The sequence below is a fragment of the Madurella fahalii genome (assembly GCF_045866475.1).
Source record: "Madurella fahalii IFM 68171 DNA, scaffold_1, whole genome shotgun sequence".
NCBI classification, from domain to species: domain Eukaryota; kingdom Fungi; phylum Ascomycota; class Sordariomycetes; order Sordariales; genus Madurella; species Madurella fahalii.
Window position 1 is genome coordinate 2,306,825 of NW_027263971.1, and position 25,910 is coordinate 2,332,734.

Below are 25,910 nucleotides of genomic sequence, written 5' to 3' on the forward strand. Positions count from 1 at the left end.
ATCTTCTCCCTCGCCCGTCAGTTGAACCCGGCCTGTATTAAGCCCGCTTTCCCGTCTTGGAAGCTCTCTTCTCAGTGGCTGGCGAGTATTTCGGAAAGGGGGAGGGGTGTTCCCGTATAAGGTATGCCTGACGTGTTCGCGCATGCGTTAGTCTTCACATCTGCTTGATGAATTTTTAGCCTTTGCATGGGAAGAGGATGGCAGCCCTTTCCGCTGCGCGAGGGGAGCTGAGCGCGTCTATGGGAGGTCATGTCATTGGGTTGCAGCCGCTCATCAGTATCACCATCATCCGGGATCACCAGCCGGCAGGGCCTGCCTGCTGCAGTCGGCCGAAACAAAGCTCAAGTGTAATCGCTCCCTTGTCCCTGGGGGCTGTAAGGGAATCCGAAGGCTGATTATGGAACTCTGGTGGGGTATTGCATCGATAATACACTACCCGCGGTGCTATGTGATGATAACGCAAGGGTGCTGTGCCTGCCATCCATCCCTCCAGTTTGGAGACAAGGTGTGGTTGCCCCAAAGGTACAGCGTATCCTTCATTTCCGTAGTTGTATTCCTTCACCAGTTTGGAAGGTTGGCGGGTTTGATAGGAATGTTTTCACCATATGCTTCCCTTGCGATAGATGCTGGTTGCCTCGCGTTGCCTCGGTGCTGGGGATCGTAGACACCGGGGGATGCTGGTCGTTGAGATATTGGCTCGAAATGGGTTTTCTTGGAATTGACGGTCCGTTATCGATGATCCTGCGGGTATCCTAAGCGTTAAACGGCAAATGAGAGGCCTAGTGAAGAATGCAGTCCGGTCAGCAAAGCACTTCAGCGCATCACTTTCGTCCTTCTTGTTTAAACTGGCACCGTTCATGGGTATCCAAATGGGAGAAACACAGGTCGCAGAGGGTCTCGGTTTGGGCAACTCCATGGTCACTTGAACTGCTCTATCGCTGCCAGGACTCCTATCAACCCCGAAACTGATTCCCGATTTCACATAATCCCGTACGCAGACCCGCCAGGAGAATCGAAAGGGGCCGAGTAGACTCGAGTCTTATTCCTATCTCGGCTGAGGTGCAATTAAGCAGCACCTCGGCAGGCCATCGTCGGAGGCCGATATCGACTCGTAGCAGAACAATGCAATGCCGAACGCCGTCCGTGTCCACGCAAGTCCCCCGCTTCCCAACTGACCAAAAAACCGATCAACGATAGGACTTCTGGAATCTCGCACGAGCACCACGTCCACCGAACTTCTTGGGCTCGCAACGCCGAGGGTCGGCGACTAGCAGGCTACGGTCGAACTGGATGAGGGTGGACTTGAGGAGGTTCTTGGAGTGCTCATCGATGTACTTGGCGTAGTAAGCGACCTGGGATTGTTTCTGTTAGTAAATGGTCCATGTTCAAGATGCGCCTGCTGCGCCAATCGAGAGTTCGGGTACTGACAATCGCCTTGGCGATCTATTTAACGAGAAATGTTAGCGTTTGCATGTCCCCAAAGTCTTCCCTCCACAGAGCATATGTAGACATACAGCCTGGCGCGTCGCATAGACCTGCGACGTGTGACCACCACCGGCGACCTTGATGCGGATATCGACCTCCGCGAACTTGTCGGAGCCGAGAATGAGGACGGGCTCGTAGAGCTTTGCCCGGAGGACCTCAGGAGCGAACAGCTTGAGCGGCTTGCCGTTGACCTTGATCAGGCCCTTGCCCTGCACACAGCGCGCGACGGCTGCAACACAAATTAGCAACTGGTCGACTTTGCATCGCAGGGAATGAAATCTTAGTACCTGTGGCATTCTTCTTCTTGCCAAACACCTGGACTGCTTGGGTCGCCATTGTGAGCTGCTGGCAAGATACCTTCCTGTTTGTTCGGTCAGGCTGGGATTTTTCCTCCTTGTCTAAATTTTGTGTGTGGAGGGGAAAACGGGACGGGGCTAGCGGCAATCACGTGGCTTTGCCAATGTGGCTTGTTCGACGCAGAGGTCGTGGCTCGTGGGTCTCCATTATGGCCCCACTCCGGACCCGGCTCCGAGCCGTTCGGCGCATTCAACTGTAGTGGACCCAAATTCACCGGCAATTGAGTGGGCCATAATGATTGAAACTCCGAGCTCTGTCTTAGCCAAGGAGCGCAGATATAACCGCTCTAGGTCTCGTTTTGATATTTGTCACTTTTTTATACCCACGTAGTTGTTACCGTCCCTGTTAGATCTTATTCGAGGCGAAGACATTTGGTCCTCCCTAGAAGGTATCAATCGTATACATGAGGCGGCTAACGAACACGGAATGGAGCAACGACGTTGCGCCGCCTCTAGCATTGGGCTTAGATGCTGGCCTGTCAGCAGGCGCCTCGAGTTACTCCGATGCCAACAACCAAGGGTTGCCGAGTTTCTGGGCGTCTCACAGCATAGCCACTGATCAGCATTCTGACAGTGTTTGATCGGTTGCCCTTCTGGAGCTATACGCAGCACGCAGTGGCTAGGGAAAAGTCATTCCGGTCGGTGGCAGCAACCGGAACTACCCCATGACCGCGTATCTGGAATCCGCGGGCTTAGTGTTGTCGCCCAGATCTTGTCAGCCGGCTTGGCAAGAACACCCCAGTGATATCATTGGCGCTCGACTCCGGTCCACTTGGCTCAGCCACGCAAGGGCCACGCTTTCATGGTGCCAACGTGCGCCATTACCGGGCCCTACGGTGCTCACACTGTTGCGGCGTCAGCGTTCGCTATGGAAGGTAAGCCATTTCCAGGGCTTGTGATGGTTGCTCTGCTGTGTCCCCACAGTGTTGAAACTTTGGGCCGGCACGTCACCGATCCGTCGGCTTTGTCGCATCATGCCGCAGCATTCATCCCCCACCTTCCCACTTCTTAAAGTCCCAATCGCCATTGTCGTCATCAAATCCACGTTCCTCATATTCTTCGCAATCCCAATACCAGCAGCGCATTTGCGTGTTCTATCAAAGAAACACGACTGAGATCAGGAACGAGCAGAACAACACGCACAAAATGGCGCCTCTCGTTGAGCAAGTGTCGGGATTGATAAAGCGACTCGATGGGTACGTACAGTGCCACATCTAATTACAATCAGGCTGGCTGACATAGGGATCTGTTCAGATGCGGCGATGGCAGATACCTCGGATCCGACGGGCGCTGCCGGTGGTATTCATCATGGTACTGGTGGGGACGATGGGTTTTCGCCGGTCTGGCGGTTCTCTTCGTTATCATCGTCTTCCTCCTTCTCTTGTAAGCCGGCCTGCCACTCCCCATCGCATCACTCTGCATGCGCTGACTGACACGTCCCCCAACAGCCGTAATTCTCGTCGCCGGAGAAAGTTCGGTCAACAGCCACTCTATGGTACCGGCTGGATGGCGCCCGCGCCGCCCTATTACCCGCCGCCGCCCCAGTATACTCCCCAAGACCAGAACCCTTCAAACGGCCCGCAGGGCGGTTACAAGTTCAACCAAAATGATGGGTATTATGGAAACCAGCAGCAGGAGGGTATCCAGCTACAGCAGCCGGCGCACACCTACCAGCGCGGTGCTGATGCGGATTATGCGCCTCCTCCAGGGCCGCCGCCGAGCGCGACAAAAGCAAATTAAGGACCGCTGATGGAGAGATTCAGACGGTCAACAATAGGGTCTTTCTCGTCAAATTTGAGGGTTGGCGTTACGCGGGGCTTTAGGAGTCCTTGGGAGGCCATGGATCAACTCCTGGAGCATCAAGTTCGGCTGCAAATATGATCCAGCGCTCATTGTATTTCATTTGCCTTGTCCGGATCTATGCACTTTTGAAGATATCCTTTTATAATAATTGCGCATTTATGTTTGCAACCCACGGCCGCCGTGATAGGATAACCATCACCCAGAGTGCCATGGCATTATAGTCCGATACTTGCTGTGTCGTACAAGTTCCTGAATCATGTCCTATCCGCAGAGTGACCTTAGGAATAGATTGCTAGCAGAGCCTCCAGACAACATCGCCACGTTACGGTCAAATTGCCGGGATGGATTTGGTAGCCATCAAGTTGGTGAGCGGGTATCTGCACGTACTGCAAGAGATAACATCTCTTACTCTAAGCTCTCTCTTTACTCAGGTCAAAGTCTCTGGTCATAAACTTTTTCCGACTTTCGCTCTCTTTGGGTATTTTATCATAGTTGGCCAGCAGTCATCTCCTTCAATGGCATTGATGGCTGTACCATGTCTACAGTTCTCCACGGTAAACCGACCAAGACAGGAGAGACAGAGTACATAATAAAATAAGGCGTAGTGATCATCCCACGCTGATTTCCGCTGTCTACTGGAATCGGAGTTATGAGTTAGTACGGGTAAGATTGATATGTCTTCTGCGCACCTTTCGTATTTTTCTTCGCTGGGTCGTTGTAAGTGGTCCCTTGGAAATCAGTTAGGGTTGGATAGAGCCGCAGGCTTTTTGTGCTCGGGCCATCGGCTTCGGCTTGGGGTCTCCGAAGCTCGGTTTGACGATCTCGATTTGGTGGTTGCAAGCCACAGACGCAGGGGACCGAGTAAAATTACGGTACCGGAACCTGGAACCCCGCGTCTGTCGAGGCCGAGTGTCCCGCCTCTTCCAGATCGCGCTTTGTTCGTGGAATGAAGCAGTTCTTTATATCAGGGCAAGGCGAAGAAACACCGCAGCCTCAATCTTTAATTAAGGAAAAAAAAAAAAAAAAAAAAGCTTTTTTTTCTTTTTTTCTTTTTCCTAGCCAATATTTCTTTGCTGGCCGCGTGAACGATTGGACCCCATTGCAGGGATAAGAAACCGGTTGGTACCTTGCAGGGTAGTAAAGATAATCGAGGGGAAGGGCGGACCAATCCATTGCGCTCTTCAGCTCAGCGCTCGCTCTTTTTTCTTGACCAACTGCCCTCTTCTGTTTCCCATCAGGGCTGACAGCGCCCCCCAAGCAGTTTCACCTGTGAGACGGAGCAGAACCACTCCCTTGGTCGTTAGCGAGCGGCACTCTTCTGCCTCGCCTCGTTGTTCTTCGTTTCTTGCGCAAACCATACGCATTTGGCCTTTGTTTCCCGTCTTTCCTTGCTGTCCCATTTCTATTATCACCTTTTTGCCATTCACCATTTGCGCTCGCGATTCCATTGGGAACGCTCATCTTAGGCAGCTGTTCGGATAGAGGGCTGCATTATTTACCTTCAGCGATCAGAGACCGATACCCGGATTTGCGCACACCCGCCCGTGTTCTGCCACCTTGTAGGAGCGAGCGGTGCCATTCTTCCAGACGATCATACACAAGCGATTACCAACCACACAATGGAGTTGTAGCGCTCGCTGCTATTCAATAGCCTTAGTTCGAACCTTAATGCGAGTGGGAATCACGTTTCCCATTCCCGTACGAACGTTCGACACCCTACGAACTGTTATCGATTGCCTTTGAGCAGGAAGCGGGGAGGTCAGGCGGCAAGATGCCAGCGGTAAACGTGGCGATGGAGAGGAGCTTGGGGGATGGGTTTTTAGATCTGCTGGCCGCCAGCGTGCGACCTGCGCTAGGGCAGAGGGATCTCCAGGGACAGATCACCGATGTGAGGACGGCCTTCTCCAGTTGGGACAGTTGCATGCAAGCCAACTTTTGCAAGTATGTTTAGCACCCCTTTCTCTTCGACGTCGCCCGTAATGCTTACACTACGAGCAACATAGATGGCCTGTGATTGCGCTCATCATTATCGGCGGCCTGATCATCATCTCGGTCGTTTGGTGCATTATCCGATGTGCCTGCTGCGGCCTTTCCTGCTGCTGCTCCTGCTTCTCTTGTCTCAAGTGTTGCGGTAACTGTTGCGGCTGCTGCGATCCTCCGAGAGGCAGCCGGCGCAAGTACCTCGATGAGCCCTACATTCCGCCGGATCAAGGGTACAAGTCTCAGGCGCCAATGCATGCTGGTTTCGGTGGCCCGACCGCGACTTTTGGCGGTTCAACACTGCCGGCGACCAAGGCGCCCGACTATCCTCAGTATGCCGAATTTGACGTTGGTGGCAAGAAGAACGAGGACGCTCTGCCCGAGATGCCTAGCTGGGAGGGCGCGGGGAACAAGAAGGTCCCCGTTGAGGAAGAGGCCGTCGAAATGAACGCGCTACAGAAGCCCGAGGTTGGCGGACAAACTACGGGCGTTATGGCCGGGGCGGCCGCAGGGGCCGCGATGTCTTCGAATTCGTCTCGATCGCCAATCAATCGAAGCCCATATGGGCCACCAGGTGCTGGCTCTGGATCCAACGGATACTTCGCCCCTGGGGCAGCCGATGTTGATCCGTATGCTCAGGGTGCGCCAGGATATAACCAGCCTGGAACGGCCTACGGTCAGGCTAACCCAGGCTACGGGATGGGAGGCGCGGCAATGGGACCAGGCAGTCGGTCACCGCGCTCTTACAACGACGCTGGTTATAATGATGCATACAACAACGGAGGCTATGGTCAAGCGGGGTATGACAGCTATGACGCGGCGAACCAGCAGCCGTATGACAACTACGGCTCGCAGGGTAACCAAGGCTATGGCATGAGCGATCGCCGCCAGTCCCCTCACGAAATGGACGGCGCTAGCAGCTACCCGCAGGATTCTCGACAATCGCCCGCTCCGCAAGGCCATTACGGTGCTGCGCTATCCTACGGCGCAAACTCGAGACGATCCCCAGCTCCGCAGGGAGACTACAGGCGATCCCCAGGCCCCGGGGCTGACTACGGCAGCCGGCGATCACCCGCTCCTCAGGCAGCAGCAGCAGCAGCAGCAGGCTACGACAACCGCCCCGCATATGGGACACGGCAGTACTCCACCGAGTCCACTCAACCTCTTCGAGCGCCTCCCCAGCGCCAGTACACAGGCGGTTCCACCCACAGCGCCGCGAACCCAGTCAACGGGCCCGCACGCCTGCAGAATGACACCATCGGGGGGTTCGATTTCACATCGGGGTACAGCCGGCCACCAGCTCTGAATGGTGGCGGGAATGGCGGGTACCGCATGCCGAGTCCGGGGCCAGCGTTGGATCAGGAAGCGTCGTACCCGGGGTATAAACCTTATCAGCCTGCGGCGTGACGCGTTGGCATAGGCAACAGTATAGACGGGCTGTAAACAAGGAGTGGAATTTATTGGATGGGATGGGATGTAATGACTGGAGTCAGGGGGACTTTTCATGCCTTCGTTTTTGGGATGTTTATTTACATTATATAGATGGTGTTTTTCGTTCGTTCTCTTTTCCTTTTCTTTTCTATTCCCTTCATTCATGACAATGTTGGAACCTAAGAGGCGCCGGGGAAAAGCGTGCCCATCTTGGCGGTATTTACTCTGCGTTGCGTTGGGTTGGGGGTTTTTTGTTCTGGGCAGGATGTTTTCCTTCAATTCATCTCACTCAGCAGGGAACGGGGTTTTCTTTGGCATTGCCAGCACCGGACACCGATGTCCGATCCCGTACCCTGCTGGGTACTTTCTACTTGCTGGCCCGGCAAATCGGCTACTAGCAAGCTGTCACTCTTCGGGCTATGAGCCCGCTGGCTGATGGTTTTTTTTTTTTTTTTTTTTTCCTTCATCTTGGTGATGAGATTGTGTTTATGGGGATTTATTTCAGAGACGAGACGAAGGGAGGGAATCACTACAGAACGGTCCCCGGATGGAAGATTGCCTGCCCTAGCAGTGCCTGGGCCTAATGGGCTTGATTGTATGTAACACTAGTCGTGGATAAAGTAACAGTTGGTTAAGATAAATGCAATGATCAGTAGTGTATGCTCACCACATCGCGTTGAAACCCGATTGGGCTGATTGTGGGTTGGTGTCATGTTCCGGTAGCCTGGTATTGCTCTGGGCATCCTGTTGCCTTCATCGCGAGCCCACACCAGGTACCTTCGGTGTGTAAATATGATCCAAGAACCCGCTGGCTGGCCGTGCCTGCTATTATTATACCCTACACTTATAAAGGATCGCAGGGTTGTGCTTAGCGGACAGGGCGGACGGACTCGCATGGTGTGATCCTAGCGGGTCTGCTAACACGTGTAAGCACAAGATAGCTCGGTTCCCAAAAAAAAAAAAAAAAAAAGCACCTGTCTGGAGTATAAGGCATGTCCGAAAGAGGTTGCGCGGACTCCTACGAACCACATGCCTCCTGCTTGCGGTCGCCAGTAACAGCCCGCGGGTCCGATGCGCGTGGACGTTTTATAGGACAGGATCCGAGGAAACAACCTCAGTAAACGCATGGGAAGCCCTCTTCGGGACCTAGGCTTGAGGCTGGAGGGGTGTTTTAGTGGCGCCGCGGAAAAAAAACAAATATCAGATGATCGGATCCGTATCCGTTGTTACACGGCGCGCTGCTAACTCGTTGGAGGACTTCAGTATACATTAGTACGCGTGCACTACTACTAGTGTACAGAGGCTGTTCGCCCTGAAGGATGGGATTTCGAAATTGGCGCCAGAAAGACCCTGACGTGGCCATGTGGCAGTGCTGCCAGGCAAAGGCCGGGCCCATTAGATACGGAGACTTCTGAATCCCGCACACGCGCGCGAATGCTCGTGTTGCATACGCACTACGCTAGGGGCAGTGCATGTGCTCCTTGTCCTGTGGAGATATTGAGGATGTTTGGATTATGATAGTCTAGAAAATTCCCAACGTTACTTTGTAGCACAAACTCGGAAATTCTTGACAAGCAATTTGAGTTCGCCAAGGCTTCCATCGCTCTCCCGTCGCCGCGGGCTTGCAGGACGAAGCATGGGAGCATCTCAACGGGAAAGTCTGGGTGGGGTGGGGCGGGGCGGGGCACCCAAGAATGCCGGGGGTGATGACGCTTACGCGAAATAGGAAGGGACCCTTGCCGCCTTCACAGAAAAGATTCTAAGGAGAAATGACGTTATCCCTTCAGCTCTTGAATTTCCCGGGTTTCTTTTTCCCTCTCCGTCATGCAAATATTAGGGATGAAACGAAGCCAGAACGCAGCAAGAAGGTGGTTGCTTCGCAGACGCTGCGCTCACTCGCTCGCTCGCTCGCGGATGCCGTGCAGAGAACTAAGGATTGGGCGGCATCCGGCCACTCGCTAGAGGTCAAAGGGACCTGAGTAACTGCGTAGTGTAAAAGCCACCAGTGCGGCTGTCTCGGAAAACGGCAAGGCTGCAAATAGGCATGCTCCAAGGAATCATTGGGCCCCAGGGGGAGAAGCAGGCAGCCCGCGAGACCTGGGTCTCTGGTCCGTCAGAACCGGGCGTGATTTGCTGCGTTCCCACATTTTCGGGATCCCGCCGTCGGTTCCCTGGTCCTGGTTTGCCATCCAGGTCCCCTCGCGCATCGCCCATATTCAATTTCTACCTTATGATATCGCCGCCCCTCTCGCATGTTCTTCCTGTAAAAACCCGTGAGTTCCCCAGCGTAGCCCATCTCTCAGTGGCCCAGGAATCCCTTGCATGCCACCTCACTTACAGCACATGTGTTGCGGCACTCCCCCTGTGCAACGACCGGTCCACTGATCGCGCAGCTCTGCAAGGTCCGCAAGGTCCGCAAGGCCCGCAAGCTCTGCACAACTCATCCACTGAAGCAAGCCATCGGTAAACCATCGGCGCTCCGGGCGTCGATCATCCCGAGCCCGACCAGGGTATAACTGTGGCAGATCCCATCTTTCCCTAGGGCGGCGAAGTCCGAGAAAGCCTTGCCCGACATGCTGTCGAGTAAGTCTCAATCCGCTCACCCAGAGCATGTTTCCACTATGTGTCCCCGCATTCCGCTCCGCAACCCAGAAACACAGGGGTTCAAATGGGAGTGAACCAGGCGAGGCGGCAGAGAAAGAGCCAAATGGGCACGGCCGCGAGCAGGAAGACGGGGGCGTGATGCCCTCTACACCACCACGCTCAGAAACGGGCGGCAGCAGCGTTGGTGACACGGAGCGTTGCCCGGCCGAGCCCAAGGGCAAAGCCGCAGATATGGGGGCGGAACCGCGGAAGCCTCGATTAGGCTTGCTCACCTCGCTCCTACCGAAGCTCACATCGCGTACAGAACCGCCAATGTCGACCGACATCCACCGGAAACCCGTCCCGGGCACATATGTCAACACTACCTCGCCGACTATCACCACCGCCACCACCACGACGGCGAGGACTAGCGAGGACTCCAAGTCTGACTGTACCTCGTATCTCCGCCGGGGCACAGGGTCTAGTACTCCTCTGTCACCCCCGGAGCAAGCGTCTCCGTTTTGGGAGAACCCGCCTTCCGAGTCCCCGGGCCCGAAGAAGCTACAGAAGGTGCCGACAATGCCTTTGTCTCCACCACCACCGCCGCCGCCGCCGCCACCACCACCACCATCCACGGTTCTTACAAAGAAAGGTACCCCGCCCCGCATACCGGCAGTCACGGCGACGCAAGCCACGCCGCCCACAGCAGGGCGATCCCGAGATAGGAGCCCTTCGGTCGAGCGGGCGCCGTCAGGGGCAAAGCTACAGGCAAACCGCCTGCAGCCACGCAATGCATCACCATCTCCTAACCCCCGTGGGCGCAGCGTCTCGGCCCAGCCGCCAATGGCCCGTGGCGTCTCGGTTGACGCCTTGCGGGCCGCATCCAATCCGGTCGATGGCAGGTTGCGAGCGAATCTGTCGGGCGACGCCAGCCCTCCTGGCACCGCGGAAAAGAAGAAAAGAAAGAGCTGGTTTCCCGGGGCGCGGTCGAGACCGAACTCGGAAGACATGGGGAAGACACAGGAATCGGCGGCGTGGATCATACACCCAGATAGCAGAGTGGACTATAACACGATTCCACTAGTGATTGGAGAGAAGGTATTTCATCCTGTGCGAGCATGCTACGGGCCAGTACACTGATCTTCTGTGTAGGTGCCTGAACTGTGGGACGAATACGGAAACGTCTTCGTTTACCTACATCCCAAGGAGAGCGGCCGCGGGCCGTCTTTCAGGGTTTCTGACCAGGTCTTCAGCTCATCAATAACTCTAAATGAGCTGTTGGTAGCGGAGATGATGGCAGGCGGGGAGTATCTTGACGTGACACAGGCGGGCCCCGTGACCGAAGGCCACCTCTACCTCCCTATCAAGAGCACCGAGCTCGAATGTCTTATTGCGGCACGTAACTTGTTTGCCCTTTTGACAAACCAAGCCCTCGTGGGAACAACAGAGAACCCAACAGCATTTGCTGTCGTTCTCCAGATTTCGGCTTTGCTTCGCAAATTTAACTTTTCCAGCTACGATGGTTCTTCGTTCGGAGAATCGGTCGACAGGGCCTTCGACGTGTTGGTGGACCAATTGGGTCTCGCTGATGTGCGTCACAGCCGGGAAAAGACACTGGAGGCGCTCATCATAGCCGAGCAGATGAGGTCTTGGAATTTGTACAACGAAGCCTTCGCGCATGCTGTGGGCAAGTACGAATCTCTCCTGGACCTCAAATCGCCGATCTACAACAGGATCTCTGTCAACACGCGCAACCGCCTAGAGCGTGCCCATTTGGATCTCATCAACCGCCAAGCAAATGTCAACCTCCGGATCGAGTCTTTTGAGTTTCCCTCGCTCTTTGCCGGCATCGCCAGCTCAACTTCGACGGAGGAATACAGAAACGTCAAGTTCAAGGAATGGAGGAACAACTTCGGCAAGATGAGGGGTTTTGTCCTCAGCTACTACAAGAGCCTGTTCGGCAACTGGCCGCCCAAAGCCAGGAGCAGGAAGAACCACTTCTCCCACAACGGCCTGAACCGGCAATGCCTGAAGATCCTCTACTCGGACCTCTGCGCGCTCTACGACCTCCTGGTCGATAGGCAGTCCATCACACCCCGTGTCATCGAGGAGGCCGAAGGTCCCGCGGAAGAGTCCAAGGAGAGTGCCGTGGACCCCTCGATATCCGCGCTGCGCAAGATGCTCACCGAGTTTGAGAAGTCGTCTCCTCCAGTGCTGCCGCCGATCCCATACGACATCCCCAAAATCCCGAGCATGACGGCTATCTATGAGAACTACAATGAGCTATCCGCCAAGAAGCAGGCCAAATACAGCAAGAGCCTGCAGCCACATGAGCTTCAGCTGATCCTCATCAAATCCCACAACATCGACACGGACGCACTGCAGATGCCCTTCCTCCTTGCCTTTAAAGATTTCGAACTCAAGGAGGCGCGGGGTGCCCACCCGCAGGACCTAGCCGACCAGCGGATAGGCTTCTGGCTCTTCCTCTACGTCGTTCTCCAGTCACTGCCCATGCTAGTCGTCGACGCACCAGGGCTCCGCTGGACCGAAGGTGTCGAGGACTTCCTCTGTGAAGCACCCCAAGGCAACCCGCCCTGGACCGAAGACGCCGGCGAGGTGCGCAAGATGTGGTATCAGACGGCCGACCAGAACATTGTCGAGCTGTCCACCGACGTGGTCATGTTCAGCGTCGAGGGGATCTACATGCGCAGCCACTGCTGGCTGGCCGCAAAGGAATGGGAAGCCGCTTCTGCCGGTCCCTCGGCGGCGACGGCGCCCCAATCAGCACCACAACCAGAGATGCAGGCTTCCCCCCTCCAGCCTCCGCCCCGCAGCGTTTTCCGGGACATGGACCCCTTCATCAACAACAGCAATAACAACAGCAACAACAACAGCAGCAGCAGCAGCACCAACCTCAGTCTCACCGTCAACCATGGCCCCGGAGGAGGCGGCGGCGGCTTATCGGCTCCCAACTCGCCGCATCTCCGGCCGCGGAGCGGCTCCCGCGCCGACCGTGCCCGTCACGCCTTCCGGGCTAGCATTGCCATCGGCCTGGAACCGCTGCCCCTCCCCAGCGGCGCGATCGACCGTACCTCGCGGATAGTTAGCTCTGGGTCGCTGTCATCGGGCAGTGTTGGTGGTGGTGGGCCCGGAGAGATGTACCAGCTCAATCTGAGGGCGAGCCGGTCGGCGATCAATCTCAGCCAGTTGGGGCCTGGGGGTGGCGGTGGTGGCTATGATGAGTTTTCGTCGAGGAAGAGCAGTTATGGTGGGCGACCGATGGGCATGGGCATGGGCATGGGCGGCTACCATGGGCATGGCCAGACGGATTCGTTGGGCAGTGGGACGGGGAGCAATAGCCCCGGAGGTGGGGGGAGTACGTTTGATGATATTCTGAAAGGGATGGATAACAAGAAGAAGACGAAGAAGAAGTTCTTCTTCTGAGGGAGGGGGAAAAGTTTTTGTTTCGGCGGTAACAGGCTTTAGACTCTCATACAGGATGGTGGGGTTGTTAGTGGGTGGTTGCGACCATTTTGTCTAGCATGTCCGGGCATTGAAAGAGGGGGCACGTTTCTCTTTTTTTTTTTTTTCGTCTTTCTCTCGTTTCGTTTCTTTTCTTCTCTTTCTCTTTTTCTTTTCTTTCCCTTTATTTTCTTTTTCTTTCTTTCTTTCTTCTCTATCCTCTGTTGAAAAACCTTGGGTTCATTCCTTCTCTTCACCCTCATCTCATTTTTTTATATTTTCGGCATCTGTATAGATGATACCCTTTTTGTAATCCATTCTGATACGGCTGACTGTCTGCAGTGGCTTACGTCTGAAGCCAGAGTTTGGCTTAGTGTGGTTCTTGATTTGATATACTAGGTTCGGCATCTATTGGTTTATTGGATAATGGCATAGCGAGGTAGAACAACGCACAACTGGCATGTAGAATGGAAGGTTTTTGAGTTTTGTGGTTTAAAGATGGCACTTGAGAGTTTCGACGGTGGTAATCCTCGATATGTTCGCTGATGTGAGCAAAAACCAAGCCAGTGGAGAGGGAAGAAATGATAGAAACGGAGGCTGTGATTTATGGTTAATAATCGGCAGGCTTCACCAGGCTTTTTGCATTCCACTATTCCGGTTGTTAAGAGCCAGTTCCTACTCACAACTGTTACTTTAAAAGTGAACCTGAGTTGGAAATGGAATTTTAATTGGGTAAATTGGAATTTTCCTTGTTAGTCAGCTGGTGGCATTGCTCACCACTTACCGGCTGGCTGCATTTACACTTTGCTTGTGCCGTGGCGCTGACCTGAAGGTGTAGGCGCTAGGTGTGCAGGATTAAAGTATAGGTACTTTAAGAGGCAAAAACAATTACAGAGGCAGATTATCAGACTAATGAAGATTTGTGGTGATGCGCGGAAAAGCACTCGATTGCATTCCAGAGTCGTGATCACTATACTTGAACGCTACACGCCCCTTGCGGAGGAAAAGGGACAGAAAAATGCAATTGACAGGCGAGGCTTAGAGTGCCGGTGACCTCGCAATTGCATAATACATTGCGATTCATGATTGCCCGTAGGTGGCCGCAGCGCGGACCTTTCCAGGTTCCCCTGGATACAACCACCTTTCCTCCTCAACCCCCAATAGTGCGGCTCCTCCCACACCCTTTTCTTCTCATGTGCGCCATCATCATCTAATTTTTGGTATCGTAGAGTATTTTCCAATCTACGAACCCAACGAGGGTGTTACCTCCAGAACTCTCAAATTCCCCCGCCACGCTTACAGCCCCTCGACCATCTTAGGCAGCAGCACCTTGTTGTACTCCCACAAGACGGTCGAGTACCCGGCCGAGAAGGCCGCGCCCGTGTACCACGTGTTACGGAGGCCCTGCAGGGCGTTGAGCTTCTGCATGAAGCCCGCGCGGAGGTCGTCGGCCGAGACGTGGGCGTGCATGTGGCCGTGGTCGGCGAAGATGGAGAAGCTGACGCTCCCGTTGGACGCCGGGAGCGTGCCGGCCTCGATCATGGCGTTGATGGACTGGGCGATGAGCGCCTTCATGCTCTCCGCGCTACCGTCCTCGGTGCCGACGGCCGTGAACTCGAACAGGTCTTCCGTTTCCCCGATGTAGTCGATGCGGCCGACCTGCGGGGCGGCGGGGAAGGCGGTGTGATTGTAGTACTCGGGCACCGGCAACCTGTGCGTGTAGGCGTGGAGGGCTTGCAGCGATGGGTGGCGGAGGATGCCGGCGTAGACGGTGGGGTACTTGAACCTGCCTAGGACGTCCCTTTCGTCCTCGTCGAGTTGGAATGGCGTCATGTTCTCGGGGGTAGGCTCGACGGCGACGAGGAGGCGCTTGGCCTCAATGCACGTCACCTCGCCGTTAGTGCCGCTCACCTTCAGCGAGACGCCCTTCTTGGTGTCGCTATGCCGGGTTGCAGAGACCACGGTGCTCGAATACTGGACATCGCTGCCCAAGAAGTCGGCAACGCTCTCGAACAAAGTCATACAGGCGGCCCGAGGCCGAGACGGCGGCAGCGCCCATGCCTAGCAGGGCGCGTGTCATGGGGATGCCGCAAGCTTGGATAACCCACAGGGTAGGCACGTTCATGGTGTCGCCGAGACCTTGGGCGGTGGAATCCCAGATCCGGGGGACCGCAGCCGCAAGGTCGTACTTGTCGACGAATTCGGAAAACGGCATGAGCAGGTCCTCGGGGATGTTCTCCGGGTCGGGAAAGTTGAAGAAGCCCGGCAACACCATGTCTTCGTACTTCTCGAGGACGTCAAGATACCTCTGCAGCGCAGGATACACGTCGGCTTCTGCAGGTGCGGTGTAGCTGGGGACGGGTTTGCCTGTCTTATAGTCGATATACCTGTTCTCGTTCGGGGTGAACTGCATCGACCCGCTCGCTGACACATTCATACGCTCCGGGAACTCGAAAGCATTCTTGTACTCTACCCAGGTCTGCACCCCGACATTGATCGCCTTGCCCGTAGCCGGGTCATTGTAGAAGGCTGTGTGGCCGCCCTGAGAATAGGGATAAGCAACAGCAGCAGCGAGAGCAAAGAAGCAGCGTGGCGACTCACGAGCTGGCCGGCCTTCTCGACGACAACAACACTGTGGCCGTTGTCGCGCAGCCACACTGCGGCATGAGCACCCGATGCGCCTCCGCCGACAACGACAACATCCCGCGAGATGGTCTGGCCGTCGCCACGGCACTCCGGGGCGGCTGTTCCCGCGGCTGCGAGACAGCCAAGGCTCACAAAGACACGCATCGAGGGCCCCATCTTGCTGGGATGCATGTGTGGTGTCGATCAAAGACTCAAGAGAGGGACATCAGAGGCCTTAAAAGGCCAGATGGCATGCAGGCTTACTCCACCTCCCGCCTTCCCTCTGTCGTGACCTTCCAGCTCTTGGTTGGTGAGAATGCGGGCGTGGAGCCGCATATAGTTACAAGCAATTGCCGACGGATATAATAAATCTGCGTCCTTCGTTGGTCGTCGACCGCCAACACCCGGTCAGAGCAGCATAGCTGCTACCTTAACCTTACAACCTGTGCTGAACCGAGATTGCAGTAGGGGATTCATATGGACAGGCGGGTAAGTACTACTGGTATATCTGTGGGAATCACCAAGACGCAATTGAATAGCCCATTTGGTTTGTACGGCGTCGAATAGGGCCGCGCGTCCCGCGACCCTTTGATCCGCCTAGGAAATGTGCATGGAAGGAGAAGTGAGAACTCCCACCCCTACTCTGATGGCACATTTAAACACTGGCAAGAACGAGGAGAAAGGGTATTTTCCCAGCCAACATCATCCGGATATACGTTTGATAGCTTTTCTTTCTTTTTCTTTCTTTTTCTTTCTTTTTTTTTCCCTCCCTTCGTTTAAGGTAGCTGTTATCATTTGCCAGAGGATGTTGTGACTAATGTGGCAGGGCTGCGGGATTGCGCAAACTTGGTATTGCGAAATGGTATACTTCCAAGGTCTGCAGGCGTGTCGTTGGTAGGTTAAAAGGTACAGTACCTTTACCGTGCCCTTCCGTTGATTCGCCTTTCTCTTGGCGGGGTAAGGCTGGGCATGTGTCGCCGGCTGCGCAGTCAAGTCAGCTTGGCCTGTAAGACACGCGCGCTATTGCGCGGGCGCAATGGAGTGCTTTTCTCGACCCAACATCTCGCCCTTGCCCTCGTGCTCCCCTGCTTTGTAGGCTCAACACGATGCCTGCTTGATGGTTTGACCTATGTATCTCACTTACCTGCACGCTCACCTACGTTCTGGCCAACCATCACTGAAAGCCGTCAAGACCGCCTACACCTCCTCGTAACCAACGCCCGGGTCAGGTACGGCGTTGGGCTGGATGAATTCAAGGAAATGGAGCCCAACGTGCGAAGAGGTGTCCCCGAACCCTAGGTGTGACTGGAATAAGGTGGGTGGGTGAGCAAGGGGGGAGGGGGAAGGGAGGTCGCACAACCTCGTGCTCCCAGCAAGCGTTCGGTACAAAGTATAAGAAAAGTGGGGCCGGACAAGACGGACAAGAAAAGTCGTCCTGCGTAAATGTAAATGGGACGGGAGCTGAGCTGAGCGATTTGGCAATCCCAAACTTTGGCCGGTTTCCCAATTCCGCCCAAGGCACTTTGTTTCTGAGATAGCTGGGACGTGGAAAGATAAATCGTCAGAGAGCGACGCATGGAAGCCAGACAGCGCCTGTGACATGTCCCTCCATATCCTGAACTTAGGGAACGAGAAGCCACTGTCTCGGCGACCCGCACAAGTTTTTGCGAATAATCCAGTCCACACCGGAATGGGCAGTTGTTCATAAACACAAGTACTGTACAAGTGCTGGCCCGAACCGAAATAGAGCACGGCGCGGCTCTGCGCTTGCAGCATTTGGTTCCCCATGGGGAAGAGAGCGGCCCATTGAATTGAGCGTAGCGTCGACGAAAAACATGAATGCTTTGTGCGCATCGGCGTATGTCCCGTCCCTTGTTAGTGCGCCGCAATTGACTCCCTTTAGTGTAGCGACTTTGCTCGTCGGTAACCCCGGGGTGTGCGATTGGTTCGATCAGAGCCCAATTGACCAATCAGTAACCCCTGCCACAGCGGTTTTGGGCAACCGTATGGGATGCTTGGTCTGCCTCCAGGAGCGCGAAGTGGGTGAATGCGGCTCCTAGAGGCTGCCGGGGGCTCACAGAAAACTCGACACGAGGAAGCCTCATCTGGCTGCCCAAACCCTCCCCTTTCCCTCAAGTGCCATAGCATCATTGTGTCCCACAGTCTACCGGACCCATTGGCCATCCGGGCTGCCTTGACTTGTGCTGTTTCGACTCGGCTCGTGTTGCTTTGCTGTCTTATCTGTCCATCGAGCCCACTTGGCCCTTAGCCAGAGATATTGGCGCGGACCAACCATGTCACACATGCCAGACCGCCTAACCCTCTACATGGGGAGCGCCCCTTTTTGGCGCCAGTACGACAGGTACCCTGCAACACCCCGCAGCGACCTGCTCGGGGTCGAGGATACCACCAGGACTTCCGCACACCCCGATGATGACGGTTCCCAATTCTTTGATTTCGAGCTGTGGGACCTGCATACAGGCGGCAAAGGAACGGATGTAACCACTCCGTCGAGTGTTTCGCCGGAAGACAAGCCTGCCGCCAGTCCGTCGGTTCTCGGCCCGGGAAGTTTCACCACCACGGCTCCAAACCCTGGGGATGATGTCTCCATGGTAGATGCCCAACCCCATGAACCCCCATTGCCCCATGTGTGGCCACGAGTCTCGGGTCCTCAGCCCCCCCGAGACGGCGCCATACAGCTCGACGTCTCACAGTCTACCGAGGCTCGGCGCAGTTTTCCTCGGCCAGCCAGCAGCCAGAGTACTTTCGAGATGCCTCAGGGTTGCAACAAAAAAACTCGGATGGTCAAGAACCCAGACGAGACGAGCCGAGTCCGGGATCTCAAGGCTTGTTCTTGGTGCAGAATGAATAAATCCGGGGTAGGTAGTCTCCGGAGTCCTGCATTTCCGTTTAACCGCGAGCTGACGGATACGTCTAGTGCGATGCTTCCCCGGTCTGTGAGCCGTGCCGTAAAAGACCATGCCCGGAGTTGGCATGCACCCGAAAACCGTTGGATGAAATTACCGGGGGAGTCTATGGTGTGTTTCCCCGACCAAGGCGTCCCAAACTGTACGGGCTGACTCCCTCATGAAGCGCGCTGGAACTGGAACGATCCGGACGTATTACTGCCAAGCCGCGGACAATTCGTTGAGAACCGTCGAGTCCTTCGCATTTCTCTATCCGAGAACATCGGCAGCCCCTGTTTAGAAGTAACGGTTCAACCCTTCGCCCTGCCGAACCAGAGAGACCAAGGTGTCATCCGATGGGGTGTCATGCCGGACACGCTGCGGAGTCTGGAGGACGAAATCTGTGCCTGGATCGAGCAGGATATCCTGGACGGGAACAAAACTGAATTTGAAGCTCATATGGACAAGCTTCTGCATGGGTTGGTCGCTCAGCAGGGACAACATCCGCAAATGCCAAAGACGTTGTTATTGAACCTTTTCACGATGAGGAGTATGTGGAAGGTCTGGAACTGCAAGCAATTTTTTGTTCGCCAGGAGCTTGCATCCCAACCGGTTCCGCTTGACTTGCGGTTTGCATCGATCCAGGACTCCCTGCGTTTGTTTGCCGCCGAAAGAATATCGGAACTCGAACGGAACGTGCTCGCAGACATACAGAAGCACATCGCCAAGAAGGACTCGACTGGCGTCCCTCTAATCACCAAATGGCTTGTGTTATGGCAGATGATCTTCATCTACCGCCACTCGTTGAGATGGCTCCTGGAACAACAACAAACGAACGCTGCCCCAATGCCGAGTTAGTTAGCCAACCCCGTACACCGAGATGTCGACCACTAACCTATAAATAGTGATTGGGATGAATGAAAAGAGACACAGCTTCCGTGAGACAACTAAGCAGTTGTTGAATGCCATCGTCGTCATCTACGCCGGGCACTTCGGGCTCTTCCACAAGAGGACCACGCTCAAGCACTTCAGAGCCGCCGGCGCCCAGGCCTTTTCGGACGACCTGCAAGCCGCGTTTCAAAACGCGTGGCAGAGTCTCCCTGAATTCTGTAATATATTCAAGACTTCCACGGCATGTAAATGAATCCAGTACTGACCCTCTGGCTAGATGACCAAGTGTTGGGGCAGGTCTCGCCCACGGATGAGCTTTTCAAAGCGTATATCGTCAAGAAGGAGTCCGAGTTCTTGGCGACGGACCGCACAGCACGAGAGCAAGAACCACTGGGCGAGCGCGTTCCGGCGTTTACTGGGTAAAGAAAAGGGTTGCCCATATGGGTTTTCCGGATCCGGTGGCGGACTGTGGGTTGAATCTGGGAGCGATCGACTCGGGTACGGCTATGATTGATGATATTTCGTTTGTATCACCAATGTGCTGCCAAATCGCCGGGATGTCTGAACGGCATGTGGCGAACGATGGCGGGTAGGATGGGTGGGTTTGTCAAAATAGCCGGCCACGTTAGTAAGGGCCGTTGTTGGTCTCCAGCGACTGAAGCAACACAAGGTCGAATGTTGTGCCGTTTCTTTCTCAGGTGAGGAGACCAACAACGACAGTGACAGTGACCCTTTTCGTGTCATGTTTTTGCTTCTCCAGCTTATGGAAGAGATCGCGCAAATTGTCCAGATCAACCCCCCTCGCCGCTTCTTTGGCAATCGTGACCTCCAATAGGACCTTGAGTTTCTTGCCGTGCTCGACGGTTGACCGGAACCTGTTGCTTCAACTCAGTATCCTGATGGTAAGGTGTCGATACAGCAACATACTTGACACTGTCTTTGAGGGTGCGCTGCGTCCTCGGCCATCTTCTTATAACCGTTGCCATAGCTGCCGTCACCGCCCCCGTGAAGTCGGCCCAAAACACGGCGTCCGGGTCCACAGCATCCATCAGTGCTCGGAGATTTTGGTGCAGCTGACGGTCAATGGGCGCTAGATTCGCGCCCCATCGTGCGCAGAGTGTAACGCCCAACACCGAGCGGGCGAGATGCGTCAGCCCGGGTTGATCGGGACAATCAATGGCGTGGTGCAAAGCAGCAGCTGCATTGGAATCGGCGTCCTCCCCCAAACGGGTCCAGATTTGACTAGCGTAGAGACTGCCAAGTCGTAAGCCGAAGATTGTCGTCGTCGTGGCTAGGTCAAGATCGGTTGGAAAAGCTGATATCAACGTATCAAGTACGTCTTGGAAACTTGCCGGCTGCTTGTCTGGTAACGAAGCAAAACCTTCTCTGCGCGGTGTCCAAGAGACCAAGGGATTGCTTTCCCGAATCTCTGGCGGCAACCTCATCATCAGGGAACCTTCACGATTTCCCCCAGCACAGAAGGTAACAGATCGGATAGGAGGGACGGCAGCAATGAGCGCCTCAACTACCGCGACTATCGCTGGAAACTGGGCACGACGCCGCTTCGACATTCCAAAAATCTTGGCGTCGAATGATTTGTTGACTTTGAGCATGTCCCTGGTTTTGCCAAATAGCTTGCTCGAAACGGTAAAGGATGCGATTGACGGGATCGGATATGGCTGGATCGGGTGGTTATGCATGAGCATGCTTCCGTAGCCCCTGAACCCTCCTCCGTAGAGGTAGACGTCGATTCCAGAGACGCCTCCGTCGCGACTGGGTTTCTTATTCTTCTGGGCTTCGTCAGCGGCCGATTTGAGCGTCGGGAACCTAGCGCACAAGGTCTGGAATGCCTCGCCCAGGCCGCCCCGGAGCTGCGATATCTCGGTAGCTCGAATGTCGGCATCGGGATCTTCAAGGATCTTTATCAGACGGGCCGCACCAAAGGGCAGGCTCTGCCCCGCGAGCGCCGCAACAGCCTCATAGCCAGGCGTGTCCTCAGGAGTACCGGCCTTGGCAGCGTATGTGTCCAGATATGTCATCTGCACACTACCGCCGCCGAGGTCAAGAAACAAGCCCTTCACATCAACGAAGCCCGAACGGGCTCCTACTGCCCCGAATAGCGTTTCGACTTGCGGCGTAAGGATGTAGACGAGCAAACCGGGGGACGCGGCCCGTATTGCATCTATCATCGCCGCGGTGTTCTGGGCGCGGCGCATTGCTTCTGTGGCAAACACGGTCACTTGTCCGGGGGGAACGCCGTAGTCGTCAATAGCAATGGCTCTGAAGCGAGCCAGAGTCTGTGAGACCAGCCTGATGGTTTCATCGGGGAAGAGTAGTGGCCGGCTTGTGGGTGCGGGCGATGACGGCCCGCTTAACGCGTCAAACAACGAGATGGCGGCCCGCTCGCGGTAGATGCATTTCAGTAACCGAGCCCCGGGCGGGGACAGGTCCGTGATAGAGAAGCGGATGCCATTGCTTGGAGGCGCGTCAGACCAGTGGGCTTGCCCTGCACAAGGCAGCAGAGGACATGACCCATGGCCACGGCGACATGAGTCTTTCTGGCTTACCTGCCCATGTCAACCAGAGCATGGAGCTGGTTGGGACTGTCGGGGTCCCAGCGTGGCATCTTTTGCCCTAAATTTTCGAGCGTGACGATTTTGACCGCGTCAACCATTTTGATTAGCCGGGAGATGAGAAAAATTGAGCGGGCAACGGGAGCTATATCGACGCAGGCACGGTGTGCTCGTCGGCGGTTGTATATGCTGAATTTGCAAGGTGGAGAGGGGCTGGCGGGTGAGGGCAAATCGCGGCTGCCCAACCCTGCAAACAGGGGCGAGAGCACAAAAAATCAAAATCAAAAGCACTCTCCAGCTTGTGACGACTTTCGGATCTTTCGGACAGTCTGATTAGTAGCTGCAGGTCATTAAGAAACGTGTGCGATCCCAAGTGGGCAGCCGAAAGCACCCGCGCAAATTCCCGATTTCCGCCTATCTTCTGCACTTGGCAGGCTGCTGTAAGCCCGTTAGTGTACTATCTAACAAGCAAAAGCGTCGGAAGAGAACCACTCACACAAGTATTCACCCCTCATATACGTAATCGCGAACCAATTGCTTTGTCCCGTTTTAAGTCCGTCGCTGCCTCACGATGCCCAGCTTCTCGAGACCCGTTGGGTGTCTATCGCCATCGCGAGCCTAAGTAGGACCGGAACTGCCGACCATGCTGCGATCTTTGCGACCGGGACGCCTCGGACCTTTCGAAGACTGACGAATATCGGTTTGATGGCTTATGTTCATCGCAACGGCATTCCCACCGGCCGAGGAAGTCGTGGGTTTGGATACGGGGCCGTAGATGTGGGGAAGTTGTGTTTCCCTTCTGCAACCCCCACACAAACCTCGTGTAGATAGACAAGGAGGGAGGAGTTGCTGGAGTCTCCTGGACGGGGCACCAACCATATAAACCCTAGTAACGACCAATGAATGGCTTCTTGAAACTCCCTGCCTGACGAATATCGCGCGAAGGGTTCTCGATGGGTTTCCGGAGGTGAGCTGGCATCTTAGAAAGCATGGTGAGACTTACACGGTAACATAATGCCAGAGCCGAGCCAGCGGCTACGAGACCATTGGGCTCTAACGTAGGGGCTGGCACGGGTAAGGACGTAACCATTCAGGGAAACGAGATGATTCAGGGCTGATCTGGCTTGGAAAATCCAAGGTGACGGGATGGGCACATCAATGTCTTCAGGCAATGAAGAGAGGCAGGTAGACAGTACATTGTGTGCCCTCAGGCCGGGGCAGCCACGACTCTCGCATTTCCGAAGACGTCACGTCAGGCGTTGGTGTAAGTAGTGTCCAATCCGACTACAGAATCTGGGGCTTAAAGGGGGACCAATGTGTTCTCCCAGCTCTGCATACGGAGTATTCTGTCCAAGGGTTTGGTGCAACAGGCGGGCCACATGGAAACGCATGTTTGATCGAGTACTGGAGCACATTCTTTCAAGACGATACGTCGTCCAGCCGAGACATCGTGGGCTTGCAAGGCCTCCGCGTTGCCATTCCTGTCGCGCTGGCCGAGACAAACCCGAAGACGACATTGGCACACCCGAAAAAGGTAGCTGTTCAAAATCCTTTCCAAACCCAGGGTCTTCACCGTCGGTGTGGATCGACAGGACGGGTTAGGAGCGGTGTGTTGTACCGCTGTACGTAGAAATTATACCCAAGGTACTCTTGATGCTAGCTTTGCCAGAAATGCGACGCCAAAGCTGTGTCCCGGCCACGTCGTCTGCACTTCAGAGTCCCTTGTCAAAGTGCACAGACCAAAGCGTATCTGACCTGGTTTTCCAGATTCCGGTCGCGAACAGACTCCGTTTGTAGCACATTGTTTCAACTCGGTCAGTGCAGAATCGCGAAGCGGTAGCTTGGACTAGGCCGTCAAACCGGTCACACAAACCTTCAGAGCGCATCACATTGTCTACGACGCCAAGCCAACCGTTTCGGCGACAATGTGATGATAGGTTTTGAGGGGGGGCGTTTTAACTGGTCAGGAACCACTTAAACTCGCGTGCTTAGCGCGTCAGCGAAACGCGAAAAAACACGCCTCCCGACCCCTGTCCCATCCTGGAACCCCTCACATCGCGACCTCGGCCTTGCCCGGCATGAACGCTCGCTCCTGTCACTCCAATCTCCTTTCCGGTCTAATGCGATGCAGTCGATGCCGCGGGCGAGCCCGTAGATATTTTTGCCAGAAACATACAGATCAATCTGGCTGAATTCTGCAGTGGCTTCACCGGTCCACCATGTAGGGGTTCATGTATGTACATATCATGTGTGTATATGGAGGGGTCCAACCCAGGTCGGGCTTCCCTCCACTCGCTTGCAGCCTGCAGGTCTCCTTGCGTGTCACGAACATTTACCAGCCTCTCGAATTTTTTCCGCCTCGATCTTGACAAGCTGCAGCCATTCGATCCCAGCACACTGTCCGAGCTTCCTCTTCTTCGACCCAGTAGAGCGAAGGATTCACGAATTGCGAATCGCAAATCGCGAATCTCCTGTCTCGGTGCTCCACCGGTCCCCCGCTACCATCGCTGCTGTCGACTCCACACGCCCGCACTGCGCGCACCCAAGCCACCGACCGGCCCCAGTGTGTTCCTGGAACTTCTCGGGGGCCCTGACACCTTGCCTTCGCCAGTAAGGCGGCTTCCCAGCCCGCCCTGGTTGCGCGCTTCCTGCGTAGTGTCAAGTGGCTCCCTGTAACCCGCATTAAGCACCGTTGTGGCCTTCTCTGGCCACAGCTCACAGGCCAGAGCCACCAAGGGGGACCCTCCTCGTCTCTTTCAACTGGCGCAACTAGAGTTCCCTTGGGACGCGCCATTGCCTCCAACGGACCAACCCGAGCCCAAGTCAGTCGCGATTTTCGACGCGTTGCTGCCAGCCCACAACCTGCCCTGTCCGACTGGGCGGCCGGAGGCCGGTGAGGCTTCCCAGTTGCTGCTCTCTTTGTTGCAATCGGTCCACGAATTCACGAATCAGCGAGCCCACGACAGCTTGCAGCCCATCAGCGACACTCGGCTGCTACGTTCCCCGCCAGCGCCCGCGCCTGCCCAGCCGCGGCAGCGAACTCCCAGTTGCTCCACTGCAGTTGTCGACTTGGAGAACAGGGACCCTGACCCTCAACAAGGTTTCCGTTCAAGGTCCCCTGTTGCTGTATCCACTCGAATCGAGCACACCTGGTTCTGTGGCTGTCGCTCACTGGCCGCTCTGCACCTGGCTCGTGGTTGCTTGCGGTGGGGGCATTTGAATCTGGGAGGCCAGGCCGCTCTTCTGGGCAGTCTAACCCGCATCCAGCTTCGCTGTGCCGCCCACTCCCCCAGACCCTCGCCCGCTCTCTCTCTCTCTCTCGGAACCAGCCCAGCATCGTTACATATCTCCAAAGCACCCCATCCTCGTAGATTCAACCTTCCCCTTTCCCCCTTTCCTCTGCGCAGTCACTCCTTTGCGACCCAATTGACGGCCGGTCGCGCTCGGCGCAGGCTCTCCCAAGGTGCTTCACGATATCACGACGAATAGCACAGACGATAACAGAACAGCGCTGCGCTCACGACCACTTCGGTTTTCTAACCGCCTTAGACGACCGATATAACCTTTTTCTTTTTTTTTTCTTTCCTCTTTTTTTTTCTTTGTTTTTCCCTCCCACGCCTCCAACGACAATCTCCTTATTTCTGGCGCACGCTCTCGACTAGCTACATTCGATTGAGCTCCGACATCAAGGAACAGGGTTCGCGGCTGCAGCCGTTGCATTTGCCCAGACGTCAGCTCGTGTCTAACCAGCCATCCGATTTAACTAAGACGCGCTCAAAAGTGCATCGACGCACCGTGACAGCTTGAGGCTAACT

General features: G+C 55.3%; 7 protein-coding genes across 7 annotated transcripts; 4 read left to right on the forward strand and 3 right to left on the reverse strand.

The window, feature by feature from the left end:
* Nucleotides 1-1,187: 1,187 nt before the first annotated feature.
* RPS16 (40S ribosomal protein uS9) lies at nt 1,188-1,821 on the reverse strand (the record flags this gene model as incomplete). Its single annotated transcript, XM_071056129.1, has 3 exons — nt 1,188-1,352; nt 1,515-1,714; nt 1,773-1,821. The coding sequence occupies 3 exons, from the start codon at nt 1,819-1,821 to the stop codon at nt 1,188-1,190; spliced, it is 414 nt and encodes a 137-aa protein (XP_070912230.1).
* Nucleotides 1,822-2,987: 1,166 nt separating this feature from the next.
* On the forward strand, nt 2,988-3,581 carry MFIFM68171_00708 (Chitin synthesis regulation, resistance to congo red-domain-containing protein; the record flags this gene model as incomplete). Its single annotated transcript, XM_071056130.1, has 3 exons — nt 2,988-3,037; nt 3,096-3,224; nt 3,290-3,581. 3 exons carry the CDS (start codon nt 2,988-2,990, stop codon nt 3,579-3,581), a joined length of 471 nt encoding a protein of 156 aa, XP_070912231.1.
* A 1,834-nt stretch (nt 3,582-5,415) lies between these two features.
* Nucleotides 5,416-7,031, forward strand: MFIFM68171_00709 (Fibroin-3; the record flags this gene model as incomplete). The annotated part of the gene is made up of 2 exons (XM_071056131.1): nt 5,416-5,585; nt 5,648-7,031. 2 exons carry the CDS (start codon nt 5,416-5,418, stop codon nt 7,029-7,031), a joined length of 1,554 nt encoding a protein of 517 aa, XP_070912232.1.
* Nucleotides 7,032-9,665: 2,634 nt separating this feature from the next.
* Nucleotides 9,666-13,082, forward strand: MFIFM68171_00710 (Choriogenin Hminor; the record flags this gene model as incomplete). The annotated part of the gene is made up of 2 exons (XM_071056132.1): nt 9,666-10,736; nt 10,791-13,082. 2 exons carry the CDS (start codon nt 9,666-9,668, stop codon nt 13,080-13,082), a joined length of 3,363 nt encoding a protein of 1,120 aa, XP_070912233.1.
* A 1,314-nt stretch (nt 13,083-14,396) lies between these two features.
* MFIFM68171_00711 (Beta-cyclopiazonate dehydrogenase) lies at nt 14,397-15,902 on the reverse strand (the record flags this gene model as incomplete). The annotated part of the gene is made up of 3 exons (XM_071056133.1): nt 14,397-15,039; nt 15,125-15,642; nt 15,702-15,902. The coding sequence occupies 3 exons, from the start codon at nt 15,900-15,902 to the stop codon at nt 14,397-14,399; spliced, it is 1,362 nt and encodes a 453-aa protein (XP_070912234.1).
* Nucleotides 15,903-18,028: 2,126 nt separating this feature from the next.
* Nucleotides 18,029-19,945, forward strand: MFIFM68171_00712 (uncharacterized protein; the record flags this gene model as incomplete). The annotated part of the gene is made up of 5 exons (XM_071056134.1): nt 18,029-18,604; nt 18,664-18,682; nt 18,819-19,484; nt 19,537-19,740; nt 19,800-19,945. The coding sequence occupies 5 exons, from the start codon at nt 18,029-18,031 to the stop codon at nt 19,943-19,945; spliced, it is 1,611 nt and encodes a 536-aa protein (XP_070912235.1).
* A 271-nt stretch (nt 19,946-20,216) lies between these two features.
* Nucleotides 20,217-22,196, reverse strand: RTG2 (retrograde regulation protein 2; the record flags this gene model as incomplete). The annotated part of the gene is made up of 3 exons (XM_071056135.1): nt 20,217-20,397; nt 20,450-21,997; nt 22,090-22,196. The coding sequence occupies 3 exons, from the start codon at nt 22,194-22,196 to the stop codon at nt 20,217-20,219; spliced, it is 1,836 nt and encodes a 611-aa protein (XP_070912236.1).
* Between the last annotated feature and the right edge of the window lie 3,714 nt (nt 22,197-25,910).